Genomic DNA, 27,280 nt, shown 5'->3' with positions numbered 1-27,280 from the left:
TAAAAACAGCATTGCTGCTGCTACAAGGAGCTGCTGACCTTGTGAGGTCCTTGTCACATGTCCAGACAACCACTGTACCACCTCCATAACACACACAGGCACACATGCTGAGGCTTTAATGGAAGAAGAAATACCGTTCAGAAAAAGACGAATTTACAGAGAAATTGAACCCCCTCACACAATGCCATTTCTGCACAATAACACAAAGAACACTCAAAGTTTCCCGGCAGTAATAGAACGCTTTGTGTTTCATTCACCGTGGTAGATTGAACCCACTTGTCCCTAATCTTCCTTTCACAGCAATTCAGCAGAGTCCAGCCACACAGTTTTCTCTGCAGCAAACCCTGAAATGAAATTGTTTTCTGTCAATACTAAATAAATTCCACACAGAAAATGAGGCAGAGCTGGCTGTAATTTCTAAGAGGATTTCATTTCCACTGACTGAATTGGCTCTCAGACTGACTTATCATAACAGAATTAACCTGAAGTGCAAAGGCTGCAGGTTTGATGTGTAAATCAGTAAAAAAAATACTAGATCCTCTCTTTAAAAATGATTTCATTCTTATGATCCTTTGTGCAGAGTGTGATCCATATGGTCTTAAAAAACAACAAATTCTGCGATTAATCTTTGATCTCAATAATAAAGTAGATAGTTGAAAACTTCTGACTTTAAATTTGACTTCTCTGTAGGTCATTGTGACAGCTGTGAACTGTTGTTGCTATGGTTCATGTGACTGTCCAAATTTTTCGAGAAAGGACGCAGCTTTAGAATCACTTAAATAAATAAATAATAAAAAGGTAAGTGTGAGTGCATACAGGTACTTAACCATTTGCAGTAATAAAATCCAAAGAAATTGTTCTTTTATGATTAATTCTACTAATAATTATTTGTTGGTAAGACCCAACTTCCTATTCAGTGACTTGTTTCGTTAGGGGAATTCACACCACTTCAGCACAGGCCTTTAAAAGACATAAGACTATATGATGTTTGCCCCTCCCAGAGCCTGCTCCTGCAGGTTTCTTCCTGTTAAAAGGGAGTTTTTTTCCTTCCCACTATCACCAAGTGCTTGCTCATAGGGAGTCATCTCATTGTTGGGGGTTCTCTGTATTATTTCAGGATCTTTATCTTACAATATGAAGCACCTTTAGGCGACTGTTGTTGTGATTTGGCACTATGTAAATGAAATTGAATTGAATTGATAAAATGCATACAATGTAGCATATGATTAAAACTCAAAATACTCCATATTCAGATCCAAGTCAGGATGTTGGAGTGATGCTTGCCATGCTATTCCTTTTTGGATTAGTCACAAAGTCACAGCCACATTGTGCAGTGTCCCGACTGCCTGCTTCACCCTGTGCTTCCCCCTAACTCTGCACAGTCCTTATATAGACACATATCCACTCAGGGGCAAACATCAGTCAGTAAACTCAAACAGCTATGTATACACATGCGTGGTGGCATTCCTTTTAATACAAGCAGGCAAATATTAGCAGACACATATGCATTCCAGTACAAATATTTTAATATGATGTGTGTTCATGCATAATGCTAATGCTAAAACACACAAAGGTGTATTGACTCTTAAACACTGTTAATCAGCTGCAGAGAAAAAACTGAAGAAAATATTGATACATAAATACAACACCATCAAAATGTTTTGTAGCTAAAACACTAAATCCTTAAATTCAGGTCTCTGACAAGATCCAAAACATATTTACTCTTTTACTTAACAAAAACCCTCTATGTTTATTATTTAAATATTTCTGACTTTGGCAACCATAAATAGTATGGGAGTAGGGCAAGTGTGGAGAGGCTTAGGATTTATCATTTAATAATGACCAAAGAGTATTTATGTCAGGTTAGGTAGGGGTGGAGAGAGGACGCAAATGCAGGACTCTTAATGGTGATGTAAACCCAGAAACACAAAGTTCAAATGTGAAACCAAAATAGGTCCAAAAACCGAAACACAAGGACTAGTGAAACACATGGAGGAGACATAGGGAGGCTTTATAGACATATACATGAGGGGCATTGAAGATCTGGCATAGGCTGAAACTTATAACAATCTGTAAGGAGGGAAAGGAACAAAAGCATAACAAGATTTGAGAGAAAACTAAGTAAAACAGGAAATAACTGAAAGACAGAAAGACTAACACCGAGACACGAAGACTGACACTTATGACAGAGACAGAGGAACACAAACGCAGAGAAATAAGAGGTACCAAAGCAAAAAAGAAACCCAACAAACCCAACATATACAACAGGAACCAACTCAAATACATTACAAAACCATAAACGTTCATTTTGTTTAGAATTAAGTGAAATTCATCCTAACTAGTACGGGGATGTCACCACCTAATTTAGCAACAACGGCAAAAAAGATCACAGACTTCTCTAAGTTTTATTATATTAAAATTACAGTGATTGCAAATGAATCTTAAGTGCAATATTCATTTATTTCCCAAAGCTTTCATGCAATTTGCAGGACCATTAAACTAAATTGGAATCCAGTACACGAGAGAAGGACGTCAGGAATTGTCCATGTGCCTCTATCATCATCATCATCATCATCAAAGCCCTGTTTTTCTCTGTTCCCACTCTCCCAAAATGAAACCCACTCAAAAGTCCTGATGACTCTGTGACTGCTGCCCACTCAATGCCCACACCCCTCTCCACCCATGCACTAAAACATTGAAATCCAACAAACACAAACATTTTACAGTTTCACGCTGACGGGAGGAAAGAGGGCCCCTATCCCGTAACCATGGAAGTGACGTATCCACACGTCTTGCCTGAAGTTACTATCTAGGCCAGCAGCCATCGGGTAAATGCTCTCACTGCTCTTCCTTTCTAAAAAAGTGCCATTGAATTTAAACACAAACGTTCAATTAGGGGGTGTTTGTGAATGGCACAGGCCCCAGGGTCTGGAATTTGATGTGTGCGTGCGCACGTGTTTGAATGAATGTGTCTATCTCGACATACTCTGTTTGTGCTTGCCTGTATGGGTGCGCCCTTGCGGTTGTGAGTGTGACAGAGAGGCTCAGGCTGACGCCCCAGGATGCCTCAGCTCAGTAGGGTCGATGATGCCATGCAAAATTAATGGAAGCTAAGAGGTTGGAAAACTGAGCTAAAATAGACTCTGCAATCAATTTTTCCCCTCTGACCTTAATTAAATTCAGATGAATTAAACTGAAACCTCTAAAACACAACAGTTTTCTCCCCCGGTGGGTATGTATGACGGTGGTACCCACAGATAATCAAACAGGGTTAGTTTACTTTTGTTCCTTTTCTTGTGTTTTGGGACACTAAATGGTCACAGTGGAGGTGAAGCAGGAAGACGCTGGGTGCACTGCATGAGCGGTCATCACTGTCCATGGGGTGTATTGTAAGGGTTTTGCATGTGGATGTGCATGTGCTTCCTGGGTTGCCTGAAGGTGTAAGGAGGGCGGGTGGATGGTGTCGCTCATGCAGCTCACCTCAGCGTCGCCTCAACCAAACACAACATACCAGCCAAGCATGATAAACAGCAGAGCTTTTAAACCACTTAAATGGCTGCTACTAAAATTATTTTTGCTTTCAATACCTTTATACGTTTTTCCTGATGGTATTTTTCACCATTCTGACAGCTTTTAAAGGCTTATACGTGTGTTTTTTGCAGAATTTAAAGCTTTTACTACAAATCCAAAGTCAAACCAAGTCACCAGCATTTTTCTGTAATCACTTTTTGTTTATAACACACTCTAATGAAGATAGGTGTAAACTGATTATCATAGATTATTGTATTTGTTTCTAATATAAAACTTTTAGTTGTAAATATTTTCACAAATGCTAGAAATTACAACCTTTTTATTACATGCTTACATTATGATAGCATTCGAGCGTTTTTTAAACTAGTGACAAAATATTATATAGGCTGTATACTAAATGTTATGAATGTTCTATTTTGCTTATGAATTTCAGATTGAAGAGGTTAAAGTGAAGAATTATCATGCATTATGGATGCTCACCATATTATTGCAATTTTCAAATCTAGCTGACCTTTTAAGTCCTTAGCCACACAGGCCTATAGAAGAGCCAGTGGGACTGAAGTGTGGCAACCCCTGGTATTCAGCGGCTGCAAGGGAAAATGTGTGTTTCCCAGTTGGCAACTGGTTGCTGGAGGTTGCTGGCTGTCATTAGGTGAAATTGGTCACAAATAGCGTGCTGGATCAAAAACCTCCTTACAGTTGCTTTGATTGTACCAACATGTTTCAAAAGGGTGCTGCAACTTTAAAAAACAACTTTTACTTTGAAGCTAAACATTTTCTTTTTCTCTGTTTTCTGTGTTGCACTTTCTCAGCTCTGCAAGTAAGTTGAGTATTTGCAGACATCTTTAAGACATCTTACCTGCAAACTAGGGCTAACTATGGCAATCTACTAGCAACCAAAGAAATCACAAGGAGGCTGTTGGTGCAGTACTGTATATCTCTTTATGACCAATTTCACTGTCAGCAACTACTCGTCAATTAACAAAGAATGTGTATTTTTCTCTAGCAACCTGTAGTTGCCAGGGAGTCCCTGACTTGTCTTTAGACCTGCATAACTGAGGCTGTTGCAACCGATTTCCCAGCAACTGCCAGCAACCATTCAGCAGTCGGGAAATACACAGTTTTCCCTAGTAACTGGTGATTGCCAGAGTGTCAAGGACCGGTTTCTCTGTGACTGGTCCCAAAACCTGCTTGAATATATACTCATCACAGCAAAACTTATGCTGGTTTCATGGCAGATAGGTTTTCCTGTCACAAGGGGGAAAATGGTTCTTGCTACTTAAACCTTAACAATTGTCGCTTTATGTTTCCAGTAACCTGTGGCATGTAAATCGAATTCAGTCATCATTATTTCACAATTCTGATCAAGATGACACAAGATTTAGCTGAGATTCTGTTTCAGTGCACGAAATTAAAGAAAAATCAATGAATGCCCATATTGAGCAGTTCACTTGCATTTTATTTTTAAACATGGATAAAATACATATTAAATCTTAAACACTTATACATGGTCACACAGAGCTCCCACACATACATAAATTCAAGTGAACTTTTTGTTCCATTCAGGGTGCCGATCTGGCACAATAGAGCCCCCCACACACATTCACACGTACACTGATATATGCACAAAGCATCTGTCAGCTTCCCATGCTCTACATACAAGAAAGGGCATTTGGCCTTCTACGCTTGTGAAAACCTAAAATTACATAATGCATTTTCATTTATATTTTGCTGTTTTGAGTATATCCTTATTTCACCTCTCACACCTGTGCTCTTCTGTCCAAGCACTGATAAATGTCAGTTCACAGTTAACCATTAAGTGCAGACAAAAAATCAATCAATCAATCAATACCTATCTTTACCTTTATGTATTATTTGATGTAGTACTGATTGTATTATTTTTGGAAGTCATTAGATCCAACTTTAAAAGCAAAAGAAAAAGGTAAACACAGCAGCAGTGTGGTCCTTTAAAGCACCACAGTAGAACATGACAATTTGTTTCCATGCATGAAATTAAAGACAAATTAAAACTTATCAAAAATGTGTTGAGCCAAAGCTCATTTTTGTTTTCTTTAAGTTTGTAGCTAGAATAGGAATGTTAGTATTGGATGATTCAGTAAAATAAATATTTAGGTTCAGTGTCAGTGCTGACGTCTCAGAATCTGTGTGCTTGGGGTGAATCATGAATTAATTTTTCTGAAAAATACACTATGGTGAGTGTGTCTCACTGAAAAACTCTTGAAAAATGCTTGGTCAACATTATGGAAAATGTGGGTTTTAATAATGTAAACTACTGAATAGTGGCTGGATGTAGCCATATATCGATTTGCCACTCCAACCTCCACATTCTTTCCTTGCCTTGGTACATAAAGCACAAAATATTTCCTAAACTGGCACTGAATGCTGGCATTGGGCATAAATTGTTAATACAGAATTACTTAATATGGAACGATTGGTAATCTGTTTGCTGAAGAATCCTCGTGATAAAGAAAGTCCACTCTTTTCTTTTGCAGAAAGTTTAAATGAACTCAGAAGCAGTTCTCGACCAATAAGCAGGGTTGTAACTAAAAATCAGACTGATGGTTGATTGATTTCTTTGGTTCTAACTGTAATTTATTCCCCCACTCCTCCTCCACCCCTTCTTGGGTAGGATGATCCTAATTCCCAGAACAAGCTGGAGGACCCGGTGAAGGCCCCGCCCAAGGAGGATGACTCCCTCAACATCCACAACTCTCTGACCCCCAAACACGAGAACCACAAGGTCCTGGGCGAGGAGAACTCCTCGGAGGTAAACTCACTGCAGAACAACATGATGTGAAACAAAACAACCCCAGCAACCCATCAATCCAACATCGAAAAACGACAAGGTGCGCCGGCAATGGGTGCCCGCAAACCCCTCCCTGCTTGCTGTCCATCCGCTGCCGTGTGCACCTAAGTGGTCCAACCAACCAATCAGCCAGCCTGCCAGCCAGCCAATATACCAGCCAACCAACACAGTCTGTACCCGTTTCCAACACGGCAACACTGCCACAAAGCGGCCCCAAGTCGCCGCAAAAATCATACACGACCATCGCCGCCGTCACTGCCCCAGGTGAAAGTAACCCCACCCCCACCAATTGCACCCTGCCGCTGCCCTGCAACACCCCCTTACATCCAGCCACACCCCTGTTTCGCAGCCCCTTGTTGCCCCCTTGTTGCTGTCACTCTACTGTCCCTTATCTTTCTTACCTGCACACACACACACACACAAACACACACACATACACACATAAGAAGCATACACCCACTGTGAAAAGATGACGACATAGCCACACTTATATGTATACACACACACACACATAGACACACCCTCCCCCTGCCTGCATTGGTGTATTTTGTAAAAAGAAAGAAATCATACAGAAGTTTAAAACGTACGTAAAACGTCAATGTAAAAAAAAAAAGTTAAGATAAAGCTACTGAGAGGTTTTGATGTTTGTCTGACTAATCCAGTGAGTATGTATAAATATTGGAGAAAAAATGCTTGGATTGATTTAAAAGAAGCAACACAATGTGTCTTGGTTTTCATTGATGTGATTTCTAATCCTTTGATGTACTTGTTTTTTTGTTTTTTTTTGTACTTTTTTGGGATTTCGAACAGAGAATAAACAAACAAGATTCAGACAGTTGTTGAAATAAACCTTTTTAACATGACCTCTTTGGGTCCTGTGTTTTACCTCAGTGTCGCCTCCCCCTTTTCTTACCCCTGAATTCCAATGCTCTGTGCATGGCTTTGAACGCAGCTTCTTCAGTCCTTGTCATAAATGTACTTCCTTGGTTACGCAGTCAGGTTGGGGAGTCTGATCCGCTTCACTACAATTAATAGTTATTTTCAAAAAGCACAGATTATGTCTAATATTGATATTTAGTATCACATATAAGTAGGGTTGGGTACCGGTATCCGGTGCCATGATGGCACCGGTTCTGACATAAACGGTAGTAACCGACCGAAAAGCAGCGCACATTTCGGTGCTTTATTTCGGTGCTTTTTTTTCCTGAGCTGTGATACACTTTAGATTCTAGCCAATCATTTTACGTTTCCGAGGATAGTAGGCGGGTCCAGGTACGTACGTTCTTTTAGAGCAGAGCTACAGATTAAAAATGCCCAAGACGAAGCGGTCAAAGTCTGGCTGTACTTCACAGCAAAAGATGCAAACTCAGCAGCCTGCAACAAGTGCTTTAAGGTGATACTGTGCAAAGGAGGTAACACCTCGAATCCGATGAAACACCTGGCGACGCATTGCGTTTTTTTTAAAAGCCGAGAAATGCGCCGTATTTGATAGCTTGCTGTGAGACTTCACACCGAGCACATCTACTGCGGGTGGGTTGCCTGTTATAGGACCCGGAGTTTGCAACATCCCCCAAAAACCCGAAGAGTAGAGTCCTGGCCCCTAGTCCTGCCAGTGTAGCAGAAATGATGACGGATGATGATGGCAGCAGCAGCCGTTCTTCTCTGCGTGAGTAGCTTAATGTTGTTCGTGTGTAATTTACGTTGAGTAGGCTAACCACGTTATTACATCAATGCATGTAAGGTGAACTAGCAAACATCATCATAGCTACATGCGGCTGTCTTCTTGTTTGATGGCAGATGCTCCCTTCACCCTGGCCAAAAAGACTAAAATGACCAAAGAAAAAGAGGGAAACAGCTAAACATGAGAGGTTTTTGGACAAAGTTTGTGTTTTTTCCATTGTTTAAGCACTGCTTCCAGCCAAGAGTGATACCATATATGCCCCATAGCTGCAGAAAAGGCTAACATTGTTATCTTTTTACAAAAAAACAGCTGAACATGAGAGGTTTTTGGACCAATTTTGTGTTCTCCATTCTTTAAGCACCGGTTTGAGCACCGTTTAAGCACCGGCACCGTTTCAAAAGTACCGGTTTGGCACCGGTATGGGATAAAACCTAAACGATACCCATCCCTACATATAAGCCTAAGTGGCTGTTAGATGCTGACATATATTTCACAAGAAATCACAGCTCCACCTATTAGCTTTCACACACATCCCGTGGCCTTAATCTGTAGACTGAGGTGTCTCAGTCATCCTGGTTTAAGTGGTATGCCTTGAATATAACTGCAAACTTAGGTAAAAGTTAAACCTCTATGTAGCGACTGAAATAGTTTGATTTGCTGTAGGCGAAGAGGACGACCTTTGTTCCTGTACGGGTCATTATGATTTTCTAACTTTAGTGTAAAATTTCAAAAACAAACAAACAAAGAATTTTTAAAAAAAAATTGTGATTTCTGTAATTTAACAAAATTTTGCAGAAAGCTCTTTAAGGTAGGATGGACGTTAGAGTGGGAACAAAACACCAGGATTTGAATGATAAATTCTAGGACTATACACACCAGTCAATCCTGAGGTATGTGTGTAATCTAGTTTATTCCAGACAAATATAAATAAAAGTAGAGTTGTAGATGAAATGGAAATTGGAGGAAAAGGTGGGTTAATTGTTCCATACTGGTTAACAAAATTAAAATAAATTGTGTTTTTTGATGATGTAGGAACTTTCAACATGTAAGATTTTGACCTTAACAAAAACATTGGATGCAAAAATTGCTTATTTTTTTATTACAAAGATAGATGGATGAAAATAAAATATCAGAGATTTGACGATGTTACTGGCATTTTGGTCTACTGTTACAAAAATTGCCCTCACAGCACATAAATCATGACAACAAACACCAGGAACCAGTCTGCTGCTTTTGCATGTTTCCTGCCTCCAGAGACGCTTCCCTGTTTCCAGCTGGACACACACACCATGCAGACATGCTCACGCTTGTGAATAAATAACACTTCGGGATGAAAACCCCCCACATCTGCTGCATTCACATTTACCGTAAAATCTGCTATAGACAAAAAACAGTGCAATACAAAGGAAATTATAACAATAGCTTTTGGTTGACAAAATATTTTTATTTTTTATTTTTCAGACAGTTCTTAAAAATAATCCCTCAATGTTTACACACAATTCCAATGTTTCAGCTCTACTTTAGTAAATCTTGGATTTTTTTTCAGATGACCCCACATATTCACAGGTACGCTTGCATATGTACAGAGCATCGGTCTAGTCACTAACATATGAGCAAACACCGTCCACACCTTGATGATCACATCTGGTTTCAAAACATGAAAATGGCACTGGCTTCACAATGTGGTTCCAAGAACCACTGGGTTACCCAAGGCTGCGTTCATATTTTATATAAAGCCTCCTACAGGCTGGTACACCTCCAGTCCACCCATAAAAAGACAACATGCATCATTAAAAATTGGCCACGGCCCTTCCAGGTTTCTCTTTATGTGAGCATGTGCCACTTTCAGCACTCCTGCTATGTGACGACAGCTTCCTCTAAGTCTTATTCTCACCAATTATACATGTGCAGAGAGTAAACATTCTGTGTCAGACTGACATGATCTTCATGATCCTGCAGTCTCCACACCTAAAGGTGATGCATCAGGTACAAGCCATTGTTATTCTCACCAGTTGTTGCACACCTTGAATTCATCCCTCAGAGTCAGCACAAACAACCTGAACTAGGCTTACTTTTTTTGGCCGAACCAAAACAATTGTGACTGGTCACATAAACTATTAGGAAACTTTTGTTCCCTGTGACTTCATCTGATTCTTCTAAATTAAATTCAAAGGCTGCTGCAATGTCAAATCAGCATTAGTGCTAAAAGTTGTTCAGAGGTGCACAAGAAGAGGACCTTGAAGGGTCTTTTTATGGATGGAGCCACAGAACCTTTTGATTGGAAATGATTGAACAAAATCAGGTATTGTGTGTTTCAAGGCATGTTCTTGTCAGGTCTTAAGCTTAGGTTCAACAAAATCAGTAAAGCCAGTCAAGGTAAGTATGAAATCATTCTAGGTGGCAGCTTCCTTTGTTTTTCTTGTTCTGAGGGTTTAAACTTTTAAAATGTTGATATTTTACATTTGAGAAAATTCATAAATCATTAGTTTTTTTTCTATGGGTTGCATCTTGACAGTTTTTTGTGACTTTTGTGAAGTAATTTCCACAAGAATAAAAGTACAGTAACAACAAAACACACATTTACCAAGAGCTGTAAAAGACCCTGAATGGGTCTCAGATGAGGCTGGAGTGCCTGCAGCCTTTTGTCAGGTTTCTTCTTTGGATCATGAAGAAAAAGACTGGTTAAACAGCAGTATTTTGGTGGATCCTTCCCAGGCTGGATGGGTGCTGCTGTGTGGAGAGTGGGGGAAGGTTTGGATGCCCTTCTCTTTCTTCAAATAAATAGATCAGGGGGTAAGAGAGCATTTCAGCCCCTGAAAAGTACATGAAAAGACTTTTTAAAAGCACAGAATAGGAAACAGCAGTCGGTGAGCTACAAAAACAGCAGCAACAGTGATTATCGCTCTCTTTATTCCTGCCAGCCTATCATACACACTTGTGGAAGCTGGCACATGCAGTAGCACATGACTGCACATGCTCAAACACACACACACAAACTAAAGGAGGGTCCTCTGAATTGAAGCAAGTGAAGGCAAAAGTACCATTGGACTCCATGGCAACAAGTGGGCATTACATTACCGAGCGAGGGAGGGTGGGGGAGGTGCCGTCATCCCTCTGAGAGTAACACTGTGACAGACTGAACCTTATTTATGAGGCATGTTTCTTCAGTTAATGGCAACTAAAATGCAGATAAAAGGGATAATAGACTTCCACGATCAATCCAAAAGAATAGCAGCTAAATATTTCTTTCTTTCTCATGATTTGGTTTATTTTTGTCTTCATCTTTGTGATGCCTACTCATTGCTGTGGCATCTTTTCCTTTCAGGCAGTATTCAGTAACGGATATTTGTCTACTTTACCTTTAAATCGGTGTTTTTTTGTGGTAAGATTAAAGCAGATACATTTGAAAATGCATTACTGCATGTATTAGGAGGATAATCCACATGTAGCTGTAGCAGTTTGCAAAATGCTGTCTCTATGGGGACTATTTAAGCATACTGTCATTGCACTTGGGTGTGTTCTAGTGAGGCAGTTCTAGTTCCATGATTTCATTAGGTTTTAAATTTGTAGACCTGAGCCAGTAAATGCTGAGAACCTCACCAACTGGGGACCATTTCTTGACCTGAATTTGGACAAGATGCAGAACTAGTTGATGTTGGTTTTCCAGGGCAGCATTCTAGTCTGGTGTTATTTCTTTTGGCCTACTGGATTTGCGCTATGGGGCTAAACCATTTCAATACCAGAGAAGACATAAAAACAACTTTAATGTGAGCGTGGTTTTCTTAAGGCAAATAAGTCAAGGATATAATTTAACTCATTAAGTTCTTCTTATCCTGTCAGTGCTATCCTCTTCCTCACAGTTAACAGCTGTAAATGGCCTGTATTTGTATAGCGCTTTACTAGTCCCTAAGGACCCCAAAGCGCTTTACACATCCAGTCATCCACCCATTCACACACACATTCACACACTGGTGATGGCAAGCTACATTGTAGCCACAGCCACCCTGGGGCACACTGACAGAGGCGAGGCTGCCGGACACTGGCGCCACCGGGCCCTTTGACCACCACCAGTAGGCAACGGGTGAAGTGTCTTGCCCAAGGACACAACGGACACTGCTCCAGTGCTCTCAATTGAGAGCTGTAGTACACAATTATGAGGGATTAGCAAATTATTTCAGTGAGTAACCCTTTGAAGATGATCCGATGATCCAAAAAAGTATTAGGAATGTCAGACATATCACTAAACATGGGAAACAGTAAAGCTGTGTACCACAAAAACTAAAACAAAATAAAGTCCTATTAAATAAAACACCTACAGTTCAGATAACCCTGAATATTGCTGAATAGAAGCACACATGATTTATTGCAAAATCAGGAAGCAGTATTATAAAATAATGAATGTTTTCCCAGCTGCACCCTTATGTAATACATAAAGGTTGTGTTTGTAGCGGGTGTTTGTGTTGTTCAAGGGAATTAGATAACGAGGGCAAGGGTCAGAGCCGCAAAGTATTCCACAAAGCTTCACTGCTCGTGGGATGATAATGGGAGCTTGGAAGATTTTTGTGAGACTGATTTTAAGCAGAGAGATCCTAACAGTCTGTCCCTTGATCCCTCTGAGAAAAGACTGAAACCTGTTGAGTTAAAGCAGATATTAGCCCTGCATGAGGATGTGTGTTTTCCATGTGCACTAACCCTTTCCCCGTTATACGCGCACCCTTCTCTTTCCTCTCCTTCTGTTCTTCACTCTCACTTATCTGCTGCTGGCAGTGATTTTGTGCATCTTCAGACAGAGGGCGTCGTTGCCATGGAAACCCACATTGAGGCTACAGTTTGAGCAGACGAGATCCAAATGCAGTGACCTCCAGCCTTCTCTGCCTTCACACGCACGCACACACACAAACACACACACATGGATGGATGAGGCAGATTAAGCGACTCTTATGCAGCTTTACGGTCATCTAGAAATAGACTGTAGAATATCAGAGCATTAAAAGTGCTCTTAACTCTACTTTAGGTTCAATGTTGCACCCTGCAATCTCTTCAGACAAACCTAATCCTCTCCAACACAGCTGTCCAGTTACCACTTACAGCTGAAATACCCACTGTACTTTGTAATGTCCTCATCATGACTCTCGTCAAATTTTAGTGTTAGTTTATAGTGTCTTTCAAGAGAAACACAAAACAAAAATTTAAAAACAATTCAAAGACTTGCATGTCACAAGTCTGTTGGGTCGTGGCAGATGGCCGCCCCTCCCTGAGCCTGGTTCTGCCGGAGGTTTCTTCCTGTTAAAAGGGAGTTTTTCCTTCCCACTGTCGCCAAAGTGCTTGCTCATAGGGAGTCATATAATTGTTGGGTTTTTCTCTGTATGTATTATTGTAGGGTCTACCTTACAATTTAAAGCACCTTGAGGCAACTGTTGTTGTGATTTGGCGCTGTATAAATAAAATTGAATTGAATTGAACTGAATGTCAACTCTGAACTTGTGTGTAGGTGTAAATCCGAGAATGTGGTTGTCTGCCTTTCTGTCCCGTGATGGACTAGAAACCTGTCTAGGGAGTACCCTATTGCTGGATCTGAGCGAGAAACTGAAGACACTTCAAAGACTTTGGGATGTTTCAATAATAACCCCCAAAATCGTACCATGTATCACAAGTATCATAGATACTTGTCCATGTTACTCGTGTATAATCCACAAAATTAACATTAAGACTCAAAACTAAGGATTGAGACAATAAACTCATCAGGAAAGTGTTTACTGAGACCATAGTGGGCATTTGGATCTTTCTCCAGCTAATTTCTACAAAACCAGAGGAGTCGCCTCCTGGTGGCCATTAGAAAAAATGCATGCTTAATTGTACTAGGTTTTCTTCTCTTTTTTTTAAACTCAAATCTGTTTGTGACTCCTCATTTCATTTGTTGAGCACAAATTACCACAGAAGGGTAAACTATCCACGATTAGACAACAAAATAGCCCTACACATTATTTAAAATCACTCCACCAACTAACTAACTGACACAGAATTAAGGAAGAGCAATCAGCCAGTCTTTTCCATTTCTGGGTTTGGTAAAGGTTTCTGTGTTTAGTCCCTGTTTTTCACCTGGAAATATTGGCGCAGTGGTTAGCACTGTTCCTGGGTTCAAATACACCTTTGGTTTTTCTGCATTAAGTTTTCACATTTTACCTTTGCTCTCCAGCTTCACAGTCCAAAGACAAGCATTGAGTTAGCTTAATTGGTGATCTTAAAATGTCCATGAGAGTGAATGGTTACTTATCTTTCTATGTTAGGCCTGCAACACACTGTTGACCTATCCACGGAGCACTGTTTGATAGCTGGGATAGGCTCAGCTTCCCCACAGTGAATTAGATAAGAGGATGGATGGATTATTTAAAATCTTATGACCCATTTTTTTTAATGAGGAAGGGTCTCAAGTCCCATCGCATAATCTATAACATTATCAGCATGTTTTTTTTCTTTCTTTTTTTTTTAAATTGAAAAACATTTTCATTCTCTCTGAAATGCTACAAAGAAGTTCCGCTAATAAGAAGAGTGCTTTTTTAAAGTGACAAGAACATCAAAAATACACAGCATTTGAATTAATGCAGCGAGTCACTTTCATTTTATCTAGAATGGAAAACAAATGCTCTTTTTAACTTGATATTATGGGGAAAATCCTCTATTAGAGGTGTAAAGTATGTATGGAGGGTACAAGCAGTAAAATGGGGGCAGCAGAAAAGGAACTAGAAAAAACAGTGAACATGTTGAAGGCATGTGAAGATTTTTTTTCTCTTCTGTTCAGAGTCAAACCTGCTGGGACTTGGGATTCATCAGCAGGCTGCGATTGGCTGACAGCACGGTGGAATGATTGTGCTAGGATCATGAAGTGGCCGTTGTGATTGGCTGATGCAGGCACACAAATAGTAGGGTGCATGAAGGAGGCATGCACACTCAAACACACACACAGTCATGCACGTATGTGTACACAGAAATGCTAAAATTAACACGACGTGCACACATTTTCACACCGAAACACAGATATAGTGACTCCCATGTAGAAGCAACCAGATAACTGCCCCAGTGCTCTCAATTGAAATCTACATGCGTGCATACACAAGTGTACTGCGTGCCTTACAAAGCCGCATTAAAAGCAGGACAGAAATCAAAAGAAACAAGACAGAAAGCAAGAGGGGGAGTAAGAGAGCATGTCTTACCCACCAACCCCCGATTTCTAAATGAATCATTCTGGCACCGTCTAGTTTACTAATGAGGCTCTGAGGAATGCTGTTGATCAGAACAGGACCCTCTGGCCTTTTATGATGGAAATGTGGTGATACATTACCAGTCCCAACCAGAGAAACCCACCCCCTGTCCTCCGTTCCTCCAAGTGAGTGAGTGAGTGAAACAGTTGACAGCTGCGTAGTGCCGTGCAACACTGACTTTTACAAAGCTAAGAGTGATGTGACCCAAATGTTTCCTTAAACAGAGACTGCGTAGTCTGATGATGATGAAGACGAGGCCCCCTGACTAAATAAAGTCTTAGCCTATTCATGTGTTGTTGTGGTCGGGCTTTGTGTGTTTTGTTTGGGATCTGTCTTTCCCTTGTGTGTGTGTGTGTGTGTGTGTGTGTGTGTGTGTGTGTGTGTGTGTGTGTGTTGCCAAAATCTACTCCTTGAGACGTCTGCTTCAGCATAACTGACCAAAAAGGTGATTTTGAGTTTGGCTTTGGAAAGCAAGCCACCACTTATGTCTCTATTTTAGGCCCTTTCATCTGTAATTTGTAAATAGCCGCAATCTCCACAGAGATAAAATATTCAAAGTAGAGTGTTGTCCGAGCACTCATCATTGTGGCCAGTGTGATCCCACTGAAAGTTGTTCTCTTGTTTAACCTATAAGTGACCATCAATCACTTACCATAAATTATTGGAGTTGTTTTGGAGTAGATTTGGCCACTCCTGCCAACATTCACCGCTGTTCCAAGTTTTCTCCAATTGTGGATAATGGGCATTCCCTGGTTCTTTGGACTTTCAAAGCCTTAGAAATGGCTTGTAACTCGTTCCAGACTGATAGTTGTCAACAAGTTTCTTTCTCATCTGTTCACAAGTTTCTTTAGATTGTGACATTACGTGTTGCTTTCTGAGGTCTTTTAGCCCGCAGACAGATTCTGTTTAAGTATTTCTTGATTCAACAGGTCTGACAGTAATCAGGTCTTGGAGTGTGTGTGTGTGTGTGTGTGTGTGTGTGTGTGTGTGTGTGTGTGTGTGTGTGTGTGTGTGTGAGAGAGAGAGAGACAGAGAGAGAGAGTGTGTTTAAATCTGCACTGTGTATTTATTCAACTTATGTTCTATTATCAGAATTTGTTTGTTGATCTCATCAATCACTGCCTCAAGGTAAGTTCACACTTACCTGGTGAAATGTCATCTGTTGGGTTGGCACAGAATTTGTTGTGGACATTCATATTTCCCAGATGATGTATTTTTGTCACTCTTAGATTAGCTTTACAGCCAAACAAACAAGCAAGGTTTTGTGAGGTTTCCATTGTGGCTGGTCTAATTCCCTTTAAGTGTAAGCAGCTGATGTCACTACCTGCAGGTTAGCATTATTTACTCACTCAAAACTGCTGCAGGATTTTTGATGGCATTGTCCCATTACACCTGTAAACTACATAGGCAGACAAATTAATGGAACAAAGCAAACATTGTCCGAAAGGCGTGAATCCTAAAAGGCTCAAAGTTACTTTTTGTGTTGCAATTTGTATTTTATTTCATGACTTTATAGATTTAGAGAAACTGGAAACATGGGCGGAAAAGTGGAGTCTATGACATTCAAATAATGTTCCCCATCTGAGAACTGAACCGTTGAAGTTGTATCCAACTGCAAATGTATTTTCTTAATTTTCTGCTGTGCATCATTGAAACTAAAATTATTTCAGGTCCTCAGTTATTAACTTACCATGAGATCCTGTCTTCTAACTGTGTACTCTAAACAAATCTTTAATTATTTAAACTCAAACAAATACTTGAGACTAAACAATTTAATTGCATACTTTTGATTTCATGTCAAATTATCATGTAATTGACAAAACTATTTACTATGCATCTCTAATAAAATACTATAAATCCGATGTATCCAGTCTGCTTTAAAGAGAACAAACACAATTTGCGAACATGTTCAACAGGAGAATAATTAGTTGTTAATATTTTTGTGCATTACCTCTCTTACTTTACTCCTACATTTGCGTATTAATAACCAGTCTATTTCTGCACTGTAAGGTGACCATCGATTTGGAGCTCCACCTCAACAAGAACGTCAAGCTGAAACCTTCCAAAGGACCTGTTGCACACTATGACGTTTACCTCTACAGGATGCCCAACACCAAACCACACGTCACCAACGGGCCAAGTCCCAGGACTGTTAATGGCCTCAGCAAAGCTAAAGGTCGAGTTTTAAAGTGGGAGGATGCCCTGTACCCAGCTTCTTCTCCTTGTTCTATCTGTAACCCCATCAGTACTCCCTCTCTGCCAGCCTCCATCACCAATGAGCAACAAGGGTACAGAACATGGATACTTAACCCGTACAACCCCTGATGAACTGTTCCTTGTACATTTCACTGTCATAATGAAAAAGGTTCTGTGAATGTGCATTTTACATGCTTTTGGAGTTAATGAAAATCTTTCATTCAGGGAAATTGAAATTCACAAAATAGTGTTTGCTGATCTGCTTCCAAGGTTGGATCAGATTGGATTATTATAACGCTGGAGAGGGCGACAAACTCTGGAGTTCCAAGAATTATAAACTGTCCTCAGCTGAGAAAAGCTAAATGTGCGATGTCTTCTGAAAGGGGGGAAAAGCTTTTGGATATGTATTAGATTATATGCAGTGACATGAATGCAAACATCAAGCAGTGAATAAAATATAGTAATAATATTTGGGGATTTATTTCAGATATGTTTACATTGTTTTAAATATTTATATATTTAAATATTTATATTAAAGTAATTACAGAAGCACAAAAAAAATTAATAAAACTTTTTTTTAAAGTCTCTTTATACTTTAAAGTTTACAGCTACACTGCATTGTGCTATTTACTGTTTTTCTTGGGAACACTTCAGGGACGATGGGAATCAGACTAGTGACCTTCTGATGGTCTCAATCCACAAAGGCTGCCGACAACCTTCACAGAGGCAGAAACTTGTATTTATTTATTTATTTATTTGTATTTGTGTCAGTCCTCAAACAGTTACGCCAGACCAAATGGTCATTTCACCAAACAAGTCAATAAAAACTTATTGGATTTTTTTTGTATTACTCTTCTCACTTGATGACTAATTACTGGACTAAATATATATTTTTTTTATATCTTGCTGATTATTTAAGTGGTTAAGATTTTTGAGCTGGTGTGTCCAGAGAACAGGTGAAAATGAATATAAAACACTGAAAAGAGCTTTGTTTAAAGTGTTAAAGTACACTATCTTTCTCACTTAATTCAAAACTACACGAATGAATACTTGACTTAAAAATAAATAATATCCACATGTATTGTTAAAGCCATCACTTATTATCCATGTAAGTTTTTGAAGCCTTCTTAGCATCTTAAGCTCGATGTTTTGTTTCTCTGCCCGCAGCTTTACTGTTTCGGTTGTCTCGCTGCTCTCATTACATCATGTTTGGCCACAGCAGGCAGCTGTTCCCAAAGAGAAAAACTCAGCTGAACCAATTTCAAAAGTAGCAGACAGGCAAACCCATTTAACCCCTAGCTGGTGAATAACTCAGGGCATCTGCAGCTGAAATAGAGACAAATGAAAAGAAAAACCGAACCCTTGAACCACTTCAATGAAGTCATCCGGGAGGTATATTTTTCTGCGGTATTTTGTTGCCAAGGCTCACATCGCTGCAAACCAATACAAAATTTGTTCTCAGTGATCACCTTCATCCTATCATTAAATCAATGCTTCTATCCTGAAGGAAGCAGTCTGCCACCATCCTCAGGGCACAAGGGGTCACTGAATGGTGAAAATGATGTGGCTCATATGGTGTGGACTTTACAGTCACCAGATCTCAACTAAGCTGAACATCTATGGGATGTTTGGAAATTCCATGTCAGATACTGCTGTTCACCACCACTATCAAAACACCAAATGAGGGAAAAAATTGTGTTCATCCCTCCAGTGGAGATCTTTGACTTAAAAGCTCAGTGTTCATGTGGACTGAAGCAATTTTTCTTTAATGTTTTTGCCTTTTCTTTATTTCAAGTTAGTGAAAACCAAAGAAACTTTAGATATTCATCATCTGGACACAACATGCGCCTGTATTTCTATTGGATATGTAAGTTTGATCTAAAATACCTTCAGGCAGTCAGGAAAGAAATTAGTGGAAATAAAAAGAAAAGAAGTAATTGAATAAATTCAGCAAATCAGAATCAGGCAGCTAATGAGCTGTCTGCTTTTGCTGGTAATTTTACAGGCACTGCGATAATGTCATCATGTGCAGTTTCATTGCATTTACTGTAATGATCTCTTTGGTGGTGAGTTGTGTGAGAGTTACACAGTGCCACCTGCTGATTGGAAAAATGTCCGGTGGCTTTAGCTCTGTTTCCCAGTTTAACTAGACCGAGCTGGTTGCTTGAATCGTGAATGTAAGATGGATGACTTGATATACACACACACATTATGTAATCAGGCTTTCTGCATTTCAACACAAACCGTTCCTTAAATTTGGACGGCAACAACATCAAATATAGCAACAAAACTGTATGTTTCACAAAGACTTATCAGCTGACTGATGTCAAAATTTTGGAAACCTCCAGTGTGATGAGAATTGTTGAGACAGAACAACCCAAAGGTTAATGAGTATTCCCTCAGAAGTGCTTCACCATGAATAGAATCTGTCATTAAGCTTAAACAGAGCAAGACATAAAATAAAAATGATGAAGAAGGATGTGCTGAGTGATGAATGTGCAGAGATTAAATCTTCAGATCTTTAATTGATTAATAATAAGCCAATACTGATTGACATTCAAGCGGCAAAAGAGATGCAAAATGACAGTTTTAAAAATGCATAGCATGAAATATTTAATTGCAGTTTTTCATTTCACTTTTGTGGGCTGCTAGATATAGATTTCATATCACTGTTGGAACTTATTTAAATGCTAGATGTAAAGAAAAATGTCAGAGGAAAAAATGTGTCCCTGGAGATGAAGACTGGAGTGTGCAGGTGCATCTCTGAGGTGAAATTGGTCACTATTACCATGGAATAATAATAATAATAATAATAATAATAATAATAATAATAATACTTTAACATATATTCCTGTATATAACTGTTTTTGTGAAATACTCGGGATGCGTCTACCACCACGTCTATTACCACAGTACCACCAGCATGTGGGGCTGCTTGCACACGACATTAAGACGGCAACGCCGAAGAAGTTGCCATGTGCTTACGAAGATTGTCTATGAAGACGATGCGCACTAGCTACCACGCTTTCCTGTTTGCTAGCCCGTATTGGAATTTATTTTAGTATGATCGTAAGTCAAATATTAAGATTTGCCTTAATATTTGTCTTTATTATAGCTTGAGTGTAATGTGCCAAAATAAAAAAAAAATATGAAAATGATCGAAAAGATTTTCACGGATAAAGGGTCGGAGTGAGACCTCTTCTTTGGTTTAAATTTCCAGGCGTTAACAACAAGCAGAAAGCAGCAAGACTGTGGAGAAAAGCTTTCTAATCTGTGATTTGTTAAAAATAGAATCGTAAGCCTTTAATTTTATCCCATATATGTACAAAACAGACATGTCGGTTAATTTCTGTTAAAATCTCCTGGTGTGTGTCACTTTGAAACCGTTTAGCTTGTATCATTTACAGTTAGCTTAGCTTCCAAGGTTAGCTATGTTTACAGAGCTCAACAGCATCCTGAACGCCACTCCTGACAGCTTTACTCAGGTAAGGAATGCAGTATTTTCAGTCTCACTTTGAACACTACTTTACTTGTAGTCGTGTATTTGTAACGAGCTTAAGTGCACTGCAAGTTATCCAGCGTCATTAAGTGCCATAATGCCCATCCTACAGGGGGAATTTATTTTAGTGTCTGACAGACAGAGTGATGCCTCTTTCCTCATTCACCACTTCCTGTCTTTCTACCTGCGAGGTGAGGTGTAACTTGCCACAGTATTGTCATTTTCTATCTGTCTGTTTAACAGCTAATGTGTTTAATCTGTTTTTTTTTTTTTGTTTTTTTTTTTGTTTTAGCGCGATGCAAAGTGTGCTTTCTGGGCCTGGTGCAGTCCTTCAGTCACTACAGTGCAATCAGTCAAAGACTGGTGAGTGTTAACTATTATTTTCTGCAAGAAAACATCAAAACCACTGGCATGAAGGGCAATTTCCATCCTTCCCCAGTGAGCCACTGTCATTAAAGACATGATATCTTAGTCAAGATCTAAATCTATTTAAACAAGGATCAGCAGCAGAATTAAAACGCTTTATTAGTGACACAACAGGAGTCAAATTTTTTTTTTTTTAAAAAAACCCCTCTTTTTTGCGTGAAATGTGTGTTCTCAGGGTGTAAGTTTAACACAGGCAAGGGAAAAGGGTCAGCTGATTTTCCTAGAGGGCCTTAAGGAGTCGCTATCTATTTTGATTCCTCAAGAAACCACAACAGGAAGTCAAGCCATGGACTTCCTCAGGTATAACCACTGTTCTTACTCATTTTAACTTTCATTGCATAATTGTCACGTATTAAAAAAAAACAAAACATGTTAACAAAAAAAAAAACTCAACTGACTTTAGGACTAGTCAGACAGCATCACCTCCTTTGTCCCCAGAGATCCTACCGTTGGCCTGCAGAGGCTGTATGAGTTTGTGCGGTCCAGTGTGAGTAGTGATGGTGGTGGGGAGGAAGGGGTGGAAGAGTGGGGCCCTCCCGTTTTGCTGGTGGATGACGTCAGTGTGCTTTTGAGTCTGGGGGTCAGCGCTGGAGCCGCGCTGGACTTCAGCCACTACTGCAGAGCCACAGTCTGCTCTCAGCTACAGGTTAGACCTAAATGCCCTTTCATTAAAAGTCCTCTCCTCAAATTAAACTCAATGGATTCTACAAATACTCTTATAAACATGTCTGCACTGCAGGGGAACATAGTGATGCTGGTACGCTGTCATGGAGAAGAAGCGGAGGATGATGGAAGTGATGAGGGATCAGAGTGGCTCCTCAAGGGCCTGACCCACCAGTGCAGCCTCACTCTTCATGTACAGGGTCTCCCAACTGGCTACTGCAGGGACATACACGGTCAGGTATGTGTGTATGTGGATGCAAATTTTCTAATTCAGACTGAACACATCAGAAACACAGATCTGCTCATTATCCAGGTGTTTAGATTCAGTTAACAAGTCAAAATCGATTTATTGAGCTTTCTATGTTATAGATTTACAAATATTTGAACAGAAAGAGGCTAAAATGATTGTTTTTGGTAACTGTGATTAACATTTTTGTAATTAAGAACATTATTACTGACTAATTTTCTGTTGATTGATTACTTTATTAATCTCATTTCAGCTGTACTTGACAAAATGCATCTAGTGTCTATTTCTTGTCCTTAAACAGTATCAAATTTAGCACAAGGTGCACTGTTGTTTTTCAGGTGGAGGTTTGTTGGAGGAGGAGACGAGGCGATGGGCAGCACACACAGAAGAAGCTTTTTCAGTACAAGGTCCACGATAAAGGAGCCTCCTTCTTTGCTCCTGGGACATCCAGCGCCGTTCTCTAGTTATACCCTTAGACACATTTAGTCTCTTTTTACGTGACAACAGACCAACCACTGTTATGTTTTCATGTTGCGCAAAATAGCAAATGCTGCCAAAGTGGTTGGTGAATTGGCCATGGCTGGTCACTGCTGTCAGCAAACAGTGTCTGGATCCCAAACCTTGTGATGGAAGGACATTGTGATCCAATTCCAGACCTCTGAATCTCCAGAGGATAGAGTTATTATCATGCTGACTCGTGATGTTGTCATTATTTGGTCGATTTCAGTGGACGACTCAACAAAATACTCAGAATGCAGGATTGCTGGTGGTTTGAAAGAATATTGTTAATGCATAAAAGTATTATTCACAGAACAGTTTTGTGGAGCCGTGTTGCCAATGAATGTTAATATAATAAAATCTAATTCATTTTTTCTTATTTAAATGCACACATTTTACAACAACAGTTGTCTCAGGGTACATTACATTGTAAGAAAAACACACAAGTAAAATGTGTTTGGAGAGAAACCAAGCCTACCTCATGAGTAAGCACTTAAAAACAGAAAACTCAAATTTTACTGGAAAAATCCTCTGGCAGAAACATACCTAGGGAGGTAATCCACCTCTGAAGGCAGACACCTGGAGATAGGTACAGGGGGGAATAGTTAACAATAATTAAAGCCCAAATGAGCCCAAAGAGTAAGAAGAAACAATCGTAATTCAGTCTAATAGTGGTACTTGAATGCCTGGAGTATCCTCAGTGGTCACCCAAGTAGAGAGGGTGTCACTTGAACCCAAAATGGAAAGCTCTCCGTCACATCCTAATTTTTAAAACTTGTAGTTGTGAGGAAAAGTGGTCTGTTGGGATAGTATGGAGCTACGTGATCTTCAAAATATGATGGACCTCAAGAATTAAGCGCTGTATAAGTGACAATGAGGATTTAACAGGGAGTCAATGAACAGAATATTAGAGAGTTATGAGGCTCCTTTGTTCATATTAGTACTCTTGATTCCTTCAGCATTTTGGATGAATTGAAAGGTCTTCAAAGATATCAGGGCATCCTGATAAGAATTCTTCTGACTACTTCCTTTAGTGTTCAGCACAGCAGATCATCTGCCAAGATCTCACCCTATACCTAGAGTCCTCTCCTGCCACACCAACCCTCTGCTTGTCCTCCTTCACTACATCCATGAATCTTCTCTGTGGTCTTCCTGTTTTGCTCCCTCATCCTTGGAAGCTCCATAGTCAGTATCCCTTGTCCAATATAGCCACTATCCCTCCTCTGTATATGTCCAACACTTCTCAATCTTGTCCTTCTAACTCTGACTACAACCCGATCTGTCTCTCTTATGTACTTATTCCCGGCACCTTCAGCCCTGCTTTCTGTCTTTTTTAGTGCCACCGTCTCTGACCCATACATAATAGCAAGTTTCACTATAATAATAAATTACAATAATCTAGCCTAGAAGCCACAGACACGTAGACTCAAACAGGAAATTGGTTCCTAAATTTGCACAGGATGCCTAAAAAGTCGCCATCATATCCACTAGATGTCCCCACTGTAACAGCGTGCAGGTTGAGAGGTCGAAGGGGAGAGGTTTCATTGGGATATGACAGCCAGTAACTGCTGAGACGGTGCGTCTATATGTTGGCGTGTAATGGGATGCATATGCGTTAGCATTTAGTAAAATTTGGAACCGAAGGAATAGAGCGATTGCTTACCAGTTCAACCACGAAGACAACATCAACTACAACAGCATCATTAGGAGGGACTCTGAAATTTGCCCAGGCAAGTTGAGCTGCGCACTGCTAGCATTAGCTGTGAAACTTAGCTTCGTGTAAGTGTAAAGTACCGGAACTGTTGAATTATTTATTATGTTGGTTACTTAATGTTGCTATGAATGTAGCATTAAAGCTGCCGTCTTCGGGCTCGAATAAGCTCATAACTTAAGTGTGGTACCTTTACATATGAACCCGGAGCATCTCAGAGCGCACTCTAACGACATGCTAACACCAAGCATGCTACCTGTAGTTTTACTCTATTATGCACCGTTGTTGGAATCAATCTGTGGTACTTTATAAGCGACAGCTGTGTTAATTGTTAACTGTTAACTGTCACAATTTTTCTTTCTTTTTTTAAGCTTAAAGCGTGGGTCCATATTGGGACCCGGGTTTATTTACAGCTAGCAAAGCTAATTGTTTGCTAGCAGGGTTAGCCTGAGCTTCATGACATCGTAAGTTTTTACATAATAATTAAAATACATTGATCTATCATCATTATAGCTGTTTGTTCAGCACTTGTTTTCTACTCTTATGTTTAAGGCCTTTTAAGTGTTATTTAATGAACCATGATGAGGTAGCGGTGGATATTATCAGCTAGCCTTTTTTGCACATGTCATTTTAATAATAAAGCTAGATGCTCTCATATGGAATATAAACCCGTCAGGGCAAACGGTGAGATTTAACTGTTCCCTTTGAGGTTTTTAATTGCATGTAAACATAATTTATCATCTGCTTCAGCTCGGTGAGTGGTGTCTTCTCGCTCAATTTGACATTTGTTGGTAGGCACTTTCTAATGTTAGTTTTTATAAATGAAATTTAGACGTGTACATATTTAAACTGCACTTTCTGATTTTATTCATTAATCCCTGCCGGTTTCTGATTCTTGGTTTGATAATTACTGTGATTACCAGCAGGTGATTTTGTAACAGGGTTGCATCATCCTTCTTGCAGTTGTTCATTGTCTTGTGATGGCTATTTCACAATCCTGGTTGCTTTAATATACCTTAGAGCGTAAAGAAGACTTTAGCAAGTAATTCAGTACATGTCCATCAATTAACCAAGATATATTTCATTTTTAAAAACTGTATTTTGAGAGAGGTGTTTGTAAGGAAGTAGACCGCCTATTGCACACCATCTGTTATTCAAATGTGGTTACTCATTGACAGGACATTACCCTCTTTTCTCATCAGCGCTGGTTGTAAAAGGTGGCTCATCCATATTGAGCTGCTCTCTGCAATTATAGCAGGACTAATGGTCCTCAGTTATCAGAGGTGCATGCCTCAGAATTACACAACTATGTCACTGAATTTTGATGCAATTACGCCACAAAGAACGGACACAGCTTAATGCTTGCTGGAATGTTTGTGGGTATTGGTATGGTGCTTGGATTTGCAGCAGTTTATGAGGAAATATTGTTTAAGGAATATACATTCATGGCATGTGTTGAAAAGAGGTAAGCTTTGCTTTTCTAAATTTTATTGGTAATTTGCATCTATAAACTCCATGCACCATTTTTCTCATAGCAGCAGTCTTTTAGCTTTGTGCTTTTTGACAGTGTCTTACCTTAGTCTTAATCTGAAAGGTACACTAAAGAGGTCCACAATGATCTCCTTAACTGAATTTGCACTTGCAATGTGAAATGCTGTGTTTTGTGAGTAAATGTGCTGGGTTTTCATGTAAGATGCATACAAGCTGTTCTTTGTTAGATTATTTGTTTAGCACATACTCACAAATGCACATGGTTATTCATTCAGCTGAGACTTTTTCCCTGACTTAGTCAGGAAATATTATTTGTGTTATATAATATATATTGTTTTTAATGTACTACAGCCATAGACGATGGTGTTCCCTAACAAACACTATCTTGTGATACAGAATAGGATTTCTGAATAATTGCTGGTCACTTGCCAAAAATGGCTGAAGATAAGTGAAAGGCTACTCCTTACCAGCACTTGACCTGTGACTGGTGTTAATATATCTGCCCTAGTTGTTAAGTTTTACTTGTCAAGCCTCTCTCAAATACACCATGCTTTTGAGATAGTGAATGTCTTGGCTTGTTGTAACTGGCATAATAGTACGCTGGCCGGCTTTGGCCAGAGGAGGAGGGAGATGATGGGGGATGGCTACAGGTCCTGAGCCCTGCTCGCTGAGTTTCCGATCAGCTCAATCCGGGATTAGTTCACTGACGGAGATGGTGCTGACCCTTTGCCAAATCGGGCCTTACAGCTACACCCACTTACCCTGCTGGACAAACAACTGAGAGATGGAGGCATTCATTGAAAATTTTCCCTGGCAAGACGGCCCCTGGAACCAGGACCAGGTTGAGAGCAGAAAGTCATTACTTCAAAATCTGCCTTTAACGTTTGCTGCACCTATTGTGCAAGGTTACTAGGACATTGCTGTGTTTACTGTATGGAGTATTTATAACAGCAGATCAAGAGACTCCTGAGGCAAATTCCTCCCGGGGAATGTTTCCGCTGTTCTCGGGGGGACAAGCGGAGCAATTACACAGTCTGTCTGAGTCGAGGAGGGAGCACTGTGTTAACCACAAAGCGCGCGTAAAGCTAAAAAAACCCACCGTTTCTGCTTTCAGGGGACTTCAGCGGGTGCAAGCCAGAGAGATAAACTGGTCTCCCATTGGCAGGTATGCTCTTAGAACAGCCTAACTTATCTAACAACACTGTTTGGTTAACAGTTTCATGCTGCTTATTGACAGGATTTTAGAAGCTG

The 27,280-nt window shown here is 39.9% G+C and overlaps 3 protein-coding genes across 13 annotated transcripts in view; all 3 read left to right on the top strand.

Moving 5' to 3' along the window:
- The window catches only part of cspg5a (chondroitin sulfate proteoglycan 5a), a 60,663-nt gene extending 53,442 nt beyond the window's left edge, over positions 1-7,221 (top strand). For 7 of the 8 annotated variants that reach the window (XM_084944096.1, XM_084944102.1, XM_084944099.1 and 4 more), the window contains one exon: positions 6,182-7,221. In XM_084944096.1, coding sequence (XP_084800222.1) covers positions 6,182-6,349 — 168 coding nt within the window. In that variant the 3' untranslated portion in view covers positions 6,350-7,221. Of the gene's footprint in view, positions 1-2,726; positions 2,829-6,181 lie in introns of all 8 variants that reach the window. The other variant, XM_084944100.1, reaches the window with a different exon arrangement.
- A 13,442-nt stretch (positions 7,222-20,663) lies between these two features.
- Positions 20,664-23,206, top strand: elp6 (elongator acetyltransferase complex subunit 6). Its single transcript, XM_084944088.1, has 7 exons — positions 20,664-20,979; positions 21,106-21,184; positions 21,286-21,356; positions 21,595-21,719; positions 21,858-22,065; positions 22,159-22,320; positions 22,668-23,206. Exons 1-7 carry the CDS (start codon positions 20,926-20,928, stop codon positions 22,791-22,793), a joined length of 825 nt encoding a protein of 274 aa, XP_084800214.1. The 5' UTR covers positions 20,664-20,925; the 3' UTR covers positions 22,794-23,206.
- Positions 23,207-23,317: 111 nt separating this feature from the next.
- Positions 23,318-27,280, top strand: part of scap (SREBF chaperone) — a 29,296-nt gene continuing 25,333 nt past the window's right edge. For 2 of the 4 annotated variants that reach the window (XM_084944085.1, XM_084944084.1), the window contains exon 1: positions 24,567-27,194. In XM_084944085.1, the coding sequence (XP_084800211.1) occupies positions 27,019-27,194 (176 nt within the window). In that variant the 5' untranslated portion in view covers positions 24,567-27,018. The other 2 variants (XM_084944087.1, XM_084944086.1) reach the window with 2 other exon arrangements.

Source organism: Perissodus microlepis, chromosome 11, assembly GCF_051167445.1.
Source record: "Perissodus microlepis isolate ML-2025 ecotype Zambia chromosome 11, ASM5116744v1, whole genome shotgun sequence".
NCBI lineage: Eukaryota > Metazoa > Chordata > Actinopteri > Cichliformes > Cichlidae > Perissodus > Perissodus microlepis.
Note: the sequence above shows the minus strand (reverse complement) of the source record. Positions and strands in the feature narration are given on the sequence as shown.